Raw genomic sequence first — 8,810 nt, 5'->3', positions numbered from 1 at the left:
TGTCCTCCTCTGTGGCTTAGCAAGGCTGTTCCTCCCTCAGGGGTGGAGGGAAGGTCAAAGAGCCAGCCACTGAGTTCATGTCAGAAATACTCCCTGTTCCCTTTATTAGGGAACCCATTTGGATACTGAGCTACCATGGGCTTCATCTGTGCAGGGGTTCTAGGTTATAACCATACATGGTCCTTGGTTGGAGAAACAGTCTCTTGAAAGACCCCTGTGCCCTGATATATTTGATCCTTGTGGCGCTCCTGTACTCTCCAGGTCATACTAACTCCCCCTTCTTTCATATGATTCCCTGCACTCTGCCCAAGGTTTGGTTATGAGTCTCAGCATCTTCTTTGATACACTGCTAGATAGAGTCTTTCAGAGGCCCTCTGCAGTAGGCTCCTGTCCTCTTGTTTTCTCCTACTTCCAATGTCCATCCCATTTGTCTTTCTAAGTGAGGATTGATCATCTTATTCCGGGTCCTCTTTCTTATTTATCTTCTTTAGATGTACAGATTTTAGTATGTTTATCCTAACTTACAGGTCTAGTACTCACTTATAAGTGACATTTGGGTTTTAAGAGAGGTGACATACTCTACTCTTTACTCTGAAAGAAGAGGCAGAAAGTAACAGGTTGGTGGTAAATTATGAAGTGGCCCAGACAGGCACCTCCTATTTGTTATAGGATACTACCATGTTTCTACTTTTTTTTTATAAATAAAATTAAAAATTTTAATATGATATTTGAGAATTGCTAACACTGACAGTAGTTACAGGTTCAATAGGTCAAACCTTTACATCAGCTTTAGCTAATCCATGCATCTACCTTTGAACATATGCCCGTTAGTTTGCTCCAAATTTCGAAAATGGTTTTTCCGAAACGTAATCTTGTAGTTTAATATTAACACTGTTAAAATTCTTTTTCTTTATTAAATTAATTTTTTTTTATTAATTCCAGTTTATTCACTTTGTATCCCAGCTGTAGCCTCCTCCCTCATTCCCTCCCACTTCCACCCTCCCTCCCACTTCTCTTCCAATGCCCCTTCCCCAGTCCACTGATAGGGGAGGTCCTCCTCCCCTTCCATCTGATCCTAGTCTACAAGGTCTCATCAGGACTGGCTGCATTGTCTTCCTCTGTGGTCTGGCAAGGCTGTTCCCTCCTCAGGGGGAGGTGATCAAAGAGCCAGACACTGAGCTCATGTCAGAGACAGTCCCTGTTTTCCTTACTCAGGAATCCCACTTGGACACTCAGCTGTCATGGGCTACATCTGTGCAGGGGTTATAGGTTATCTTCATGCATGTTCCTTGTTTGGAGTTATCAGTCTCACAGAAGACCCCTCTGCCCAGATTTCTTGGTTCTGTTGCTCTCCTTGTGGAGCTCCTGTCCCCTCCAGGTCTTTCATCTCCTCCTTCTTTTATAAGATTCCCTGCACTCTTCCCAAAGTTTGGCTGAGTCTCAGCATCTGCTTTGATACCCTGCCAGGTAACAGAGACTGTCTCTGACATGAACTGATTGGCCTGCTTTTTGGTCATCTCCCCCTGACCGGGGAGCAGACTTACCAGGCCACAGAGGAAGACAATGCAGCCACTCCTGATGAGACCTAGTAGACTAGGATCAGAAGGGAGGAAAAGAAGACCTCCCCTATCAGTGGACTTGGGGAGGGGCATGTATGGAGAAGGAGGAGAAGGGGATGGATTGGGAGAGGAGGAGGGAAGAATCTACAGCTGGGATACAAAGTGAATAAAGTGTAATGAATAAAAAATAAAGATAAAAAAATGCAAAAAGAAAATAATATTTTGTCAGGAGCTAATCAAGAAGGAGGACCCTAGGTAAGATGCTCAATCCTCATTCAGAAAGGTAAAGGAGATGGACATCAGAAGAGGGAGAAAATGGGAAAGTAGACAGGAGTCTATCCACAGAGGGTCCCTGAAAATTCTTTTTCTTTTTTTGTAATTTAGTAGCCTGTGTTTCATTCAGTGTTTTTAGTTGCTTAGAATTTTCTTTTTAATATTCTTTGTCTTTACAGAATCAGACTCTTTGGTTCAAGCACTCAAGACATCACGTAAGGTACTGTAAACTTTACTTTGTCTTGTTAAGGATTTAATGAGTAAATAGAGGGGTATGAATTATGTCTATATGCTTATTTAAAACTTTTTTTTTTTTTAATGCAACAAATGAAGCTATTGCAAAGAATGCAGAAGTTGGGGCTACAGAGGTAGGCCAGTAGTTTAGAATGAGCCATGTTTAATTACCAGCACCCACATCAGATGGCTCATGGTTGCCTGTAGCTCAAGTTCCAGAGGATTCAGAGCATCTGGCCTCTGGACCACTGCACTTACATGTGTGCGTATGCACACACTTACACACACACACACACACACACACACACACACACACACACAAATTGCTAATAAAAATAAATGTTTAAAAGTAATTTAGCACTGTCTTGACCTGTATCCTTCTTTCCAGGAATGGTCAATAGAAAATTTCTTCAAGTCTTCTAGATTGATGCATATATAGAATTTCTATTCTTTAAAATGAGATTGTATATTTTGGTCTTACGGGATAATTTGGAATTAATTCTGTCACTATGTACTAGGTTATATTCTTTTGGTAGTGCACGGTGTTAGTTTGATGTATCAACTAGTATTCATCTTAAGTTGCTGAGTGTTTTTAAATGTGGGGAGGACTGAGCATTGTACAGTCTGTGAGCAGAGGCTTATGGGCAGACAGTCACCCCTGCTGGCTGTAGGGTTTTACAACTACAGCTCCAAAATGAGATTACAAGTGTATGTGGACTTAGTGTGAGTTTAAAACTCAGAACTTGCCACTTTTCCTGTCTGTCTTCTGATTTTAACTTAGTTATGCTTTTAAATAGCAAAATATTTTAAGATATGATTAGATGTGTAATATTTGAAGGAGTAGTTGGAACAGTGTACTTTGCAGATACTACAGTGAATATACATAATTCTTTATTTTTCTAGTACTAAAAATAGTTGTAGTTTAAAGTGATATTAAAATGATGTAAGTTGAAAATAAAGCCCTCATATGTTTCTTCTAATTAAAGAGGAAAAGGGAAAGAACAGAAATGAGTTTCATTATACAGATATATATATATTTATATATATGATATATATTTATATTTATAGAATACTTTTATAGGCACTCTTTTTGCTGCTTTTTTATATATTAACTCTTTTAAATATCAGAAAAATTTCATGATACCAGTATGTTTATTACATATTCTTTGAGACTAAGTCTCCTATATCTCAGAATGGTCTGCAGTTTGCTGAGAAGCCCAGGAAATTATATCTTTTTTCTTCATTTCAAGTGCTGAAATATAGGCTTGTGCCATTGTGCCTGTCTTTTGTAATTTTTCCTTCCCTGGAGCTAAATAACTTATGTAGAATGACATAGTTAAAGGTGGAAGAGTAAAGATTTAAACCCAGGTTTGGGTGTTCTGGTTTCCTCTTAACTAATCTGCTGTATTGGTTTTCTTTTCTTTATGCATGTGTACACACACACACACACACACACACACACACACACACACACACACACCTTCTCTAAAATTATTTGTCTGTTGGTCAGTTATCGTCAGGCTCTCACAGTTGTGGCCTAGGTTGGCCTCAAATTTATGGCAGTCCTCTTGCCTTAACTTTTCTCATGCTAGGATTGCAAACAGGAGCCCCATGCCCAGCTAGCATTTTGTTTAAAGCAAATGTAATATTGTAATATTATGTGGGGTGTGGGTATATGTGCTTATAATTCCAGTACTTCTTGGTGAGGCAGAGAGAATCAATAATTTTAAGTTAGCCTAAGTTATCTGAGACCCTGTCTGTAAAAGCAGCAATAATAAAAACATAAGATCATGCTAGATAATATGTTGCTATTGGTTATTTTTATTGGTTTGAAAATTGAAGGTATTTTAAAGTTGCATCATGCTTCCATTCTAGTTTTCCCCAATTATATTTCCCAATCCTTGTCATTTTCTTTTCAAAGTAAATAGTTCTATGTGCTGGTTGTGTGGTGCACACCTTTAGTTCCAGCACTGAGAGGGCAGAGAAGGCTGGTCTCTGAGTTTGAGGCCAGGTTTTGTCTACATAGTGAGTTCCAGACCAACCAAACTACTTAGAGAGTTGCTGTCTCTGAGAAAAATAAGATTATAGACTCAAGTATTTAAGAGTTAAAGGGAGAATTAAAGACATGGCACTTTCAGTGAATTTCAGAACCTAATGTGTGTAGAAAGTACATTTTAAGGTATTTTAAGAATTTAACTTTATACAGTGTCTTATTAGATAATGATGTTTACATTTTGGTTCATATTGAGACATTTTGAAATTGTTTATGCATACAAAAGTAATTTACATAAGAAGGGAGAATATCACATTTGTCTTGACACTGAATTAAGTTTATTTAATTGTACAGATCTAAACTACTGAGAATACAAAAGGGCATTTCACTGCTTTAAACATCATATCTTACATATGCTAGCAGTACTTTGTATGTGAGAGGGAGAATAATATGTAAATTCTGGATGTCTTAGGGTTTCTATTACTGATAAAACACCATAACCAAAAGCAGTCTGGGGAGGGAGAAATTTATTTCAGCTTACGTTTTTACATTATAGTCCATCAAAGGAAGTGAGAGCAGGAACTCAAGACTGGAGTCTGGAGGCTGGGATTGATGCAGACTTCATAGGGAGTGTTTCTTATTTGCTTGCTCCTCTATGCCTTCTTTAGCCTGATTTATTATACAACCCAGGACCACCTGCCAGGGGGTGGTACCACCGACTTTGACCCTCCCACGTTAATGATTAATCAAGGAAGTGCCTCACAGGTTTGCCCACTGGCCAATCTAATGGAGGCATTTTCTCATTGAGCTTCCTCTTCTGAAATGATTCTAGCATACATTAAGTTGGCATTAAAAATTAGCCAGCACATTGTAGGTTTTAACCTTGACTTGGAAGGGATTCTGAGGACAAAGGAATTTTGATGCATTTAGATAATAGTGGTTGGTACTGAGTCATGGGACCAAAACATGAGATTAAATTGAATTAGTTTCTTTTCCTCAAGCTTTTGCATTTGTGTGTTTTATTACAAGATGTTTTCTTTTCTTTTCTTTCTTTTTTTTTTATGGCTGGAGAGACAGCCGTGGGTGCTGGGAACTGAACTCTTATATTTGTGGTTGAAGATGTTTTCTTTAGGAAGTTATAGACTATGACCTTTAGAGTCTCTGAGGATTTTTAGCATCTTATAAATACAGACTTCAGTTGGCTCAGGTGAGGATTATACATTTGTCTTTAATTCTTTAAAAACTTTATTATGTACATGTGTGTGCACGTTTGTGTGCCAGGATATAAATGCAGAATTCAGAGAACATGCAGGAGGAGTCAATTTTACTCTACCATTGCCCCCAGAGATCGAACTCAGCTTGTCAGATTTGGTGGCTTGAGCTTGCTTAGCTATTTTGCTTGCCCTAATCCTTTTATAGAGGCGTTTTAAAAAATTATAACCCCTTTAAATTATTTTCTATTATAAGAGTGTAAAGCAGGATAATACCATAACTCATAGAGTAAGCTAATAGCGAAGTGTGTTTGCTTTCTTTAAAAGGCTTTTCTAGGGTCCTGGAAAGTTGGCTCAGTGGTAGAGTACTTATTGCTCTTGCAGAGGGCCCTGGCTTGGTGCCAGCACCCATATGGTAGCTCACAACCATCCATAACTCAACTTGCAAAAGATCTGATGTCTTCTTCTGACCTGTGCCAGCACCAGTCAGTCATGTGGTTCATAGACATAAATGTAGTCAGAACACCTATACATGTATGTTTTTAATGATCATAACATCTCGTGATGACTGATCAGACTCCTTTGTATTTTGACAGAACGGTATTTTCAGTGCCTATCATCATTCCTTGAATTATCCTAACATGGGCTGGAACCCAGAACCTCACACATATCACGCAAACATTCAATCAATGAGGCATACTCCAGTCTGGTTAGGCTTTAATATTTTGATATATGGGCAGGGGCAGTTCTGTATTATAACTCACAGTTCTCTGTTCTCTAAGTATTTTATATGTAATTATTTTTCTGATGTTTGAACCTGTCCTGAGGGAAATAACCTCATAATAAGGTGTAGGCATAAGGCTGAGAAACCAAAAGTGATTTCTTTCAGGCAAAACCCATCATCTACTCTCTATCAATTACTATGCTAGGTTATTGGAAACAGAGTCATAAAAATATATATTGTTAGATTTCATTTCACAGTACTCTTTAGTTTTTAGTTTAGGATTTTGCTTGTTTGTTTATTTTTTAAAGACAGGATCTCAACTGGTTGATCAGCTGGTCTTGAGCTTGTATCCTGGAGTCATCCTCCCACATCCCTCTCCTAAGGAGCTGGTGACATAAGCTTTTCCCATTACCTCTGAAGCACAGTGTGTTTTGAGTGTGATTTTAATGTTTATCTCTGAATGCTTTCTGTTTCTAGAGTCATCAGTTATTCTAGGGTGACACTTAAACAGCTTGCAAAGTGTTTCAGAATTTGAGAATAAACTGAAGAGAGATAATTTGAGCAGTTCCTATGTTTGCTGTAGCTTTTTGCATTAGAACTGATTTTAATTGTTGTGTTTCAGTCGGATACATCTTCAATCAGTAATAAATCAACTTGTGATGAAACAGTTGAAATGCCCAAGAGTGGCAGAACCCAGACACATCCAGAAAGGAAAAGATTAAATGAAGATGGACTTCACCAAGATGAACCCCCAGCAAAGAAAGGTACTGGCATTCCAGCTACCCAAAAGGTGCTTCACAAGCAGGAAGTGACTGGACCAATATCAGGCTTTAGGAAACCTAAATACCGTGAATGCTCATGTTAACGTGTTCTAATGTATCAGGAAATATGTGTACATAAAATCTTTATTTAATCAAGGTTTTAGATACTGAACTTTTATCATTCTCTGCCTCATATTTCATTCTGTGGTTTTAATAGGTGAAAGTCACATTCGTAAAATGTTTGTGTTTTTGCCAAAATCTGTACTTACTCTTTTTTTCACTTTTCATTTTTTATTCATTCGGATAAAAAGAGGATACTTGACAGACTTTGAGCCAGATGTTACTAACAAAACTGTACTTGAGTTGTATTTCAAATGCTAGAGGAAAGTTTGTTGAAAAATACTGTTAATTGATAACTTTTTTTGAAATACTTAAAAATGGTCAAATATGTTAAAAAAGGCTCTTTATAGTAAAGTGTGATTTTTTTTTTTAAAGAAATAATTAGCAAAGTGTCAATTGCAAATATAGGAAAACCTTTGAAAATACACTCAGCAGCTTTTAAGAAAGAGGGGTTTTAACAGCTGTGTGTTGTGGTGTCTACCTGTGGTCCTAGACCCCAGAGTGCGCAGGCCTGCTTGTGTGGGTTTGAAGCCTTCCTGGGCTACATATCAAGACTGTGTGTCAGTAAAACAACAAAAGTACATTAAAAAAAAGATAGAAAGAGGCTGTACACCAGGCAGTGCCAAAAGTTTTACCTCTTCTTTTAGGTTAGAAAGACAGTATAAATTATAAATTTTTTACTGTATTATTTTTATTTTTAAAAATTTATTTATTTAAAATTTATTTGTGTATGAATATTCTCACTTGTATTTATGTGCACTGTGAGTGTGTCTGGCGCCCTTGGAGGTCAGAAGGCAGTGGATTTGCAACTGCAGTTACAGATGGTTGTGAGCCACCATCTGGGTGCTGGAAACATCTTGGCTCTTCAGAGAACAAGTGCTCTTATCACTGAGCCAAGAAATTGCAAGTTTAAAATTGTATAAGTAATTAACTTTATCTAGTGAGCTTTTAAGGTAGTCCATACTAAACAAAATAGAGAGATCTTGGTCATATTTATGGTGTAAGATTATATTGACCTATATTAGTTGCTCACGGCTAACACAGCAACTGAAGGAAGGAAGGGTTTGTGGTTCACAGTTTGAGGGTCTAATTCATCACGGTGCAGGCCAGCAGCAGAGGGCGTCAGCAGACAGAGAACACTACTGCTTGTCTTGTACTTCTTATCCATAGAATGGTTATCCACATGTAGGCATTTTCACCTCGTTTATCTCACACCGGAATCTTCCTCACACACCTACACACTTACAGCCTCTAGAGTTTTGACAAAGGTGAAAAAATATTTATTGGAGAGAAGACAACAGAGTTAACAAATGTTTTGGAAAAACTGTCTGTGTTCATGTAGAATGAAGGTAGATCCTTATCTCTTACGTTGCACAAAAATCGACTCCGTGAAGAGAAAATATTAACATCAGATCTGAACTTGAGCTCTTGCTTCTGTCTCCCCAGGGGTCAGATTGCAAGTGCATGCTGCTGGGGCTGGCTTTTTATGTGAGTGCTGTGGATCAAACTCGGGCTTTCACACTTGCCTGACAAGACTTTGCCGATTGAGTTATTTCTCTAGCCTGTATCTCATTGTCTGATACAGGATCTCTCCCTGAGACATGGGGCTCAGTGATTAGGCTAGACTTGCTGGTCAGGGAGCCACAGACATCCAGTTTTCTAAGCTTTCCCAGTGCTGGTATTTCAGGTGTGTGCTATCACGCCCAGCTTTTTTCATGGGTTCTAGGGATCGATCTTGGACCCTCATGCTTACATGGCAAGCACTTTACCAACTGAGACTCTGATTCAGGGCCAGCAGAGCTACCCTTATCCTAGAAATGTAGTCAGTGAGCCTGCAAACATACATTAAATTCATGTTTAATTAGTTGAGCCCTTCTGTATTTTTCTAGATTTTGCTAATAGCTGTTTTATCTCTGAAGCACAGCACTTGCTTTG

The 8,810-nt window shown here is 38.2% G+C and overlaps 1 protein-coding gene across 1 annotated transcript in view; it reads left to right on the top strand.

Moving 5' to 3' along the window:
* Positions 1-8,810, top strand: part of Kif20b (kinesin family member 20B) — a 56,851-nt gene that overhangs the window by 22,535 nt on the left and 25,506 nt on the right. The window contains exons 17-18 of the mRNA XM_055613708.1: positions 2,012-2,052; positions 6,617-6,758. Of these exons, the coding sequence (XP_055469683.1) occupies positions 2,012-2,052; positions 6,617-6,758 (183 nt within the window). The remainder of the gene's footprint in view (positions 1-2,011; positions 2,053-6,616; positions 6,759-8,810) is intronic.

The sequence above is a fragment of the Psammomys obesus genome, unplaced genomic scaffold, assembly GCF_907164565.1.
Source record: "Psammomys obesus unplaced genomic scaffold, mPsaObe1.curated_primary_1811, whole genome shotgun sequence".
NCBI lineage: Eukaryota > Metazoa > Chordata > Mammalia > Rodentia > Muridae > Psammomys > Psammomys obesus.
The sequence above is the reverse complement of the archived record's forward strand: the minus strand, read 5'-3'. Positions and strand labels throughout refer to the sequence as shown.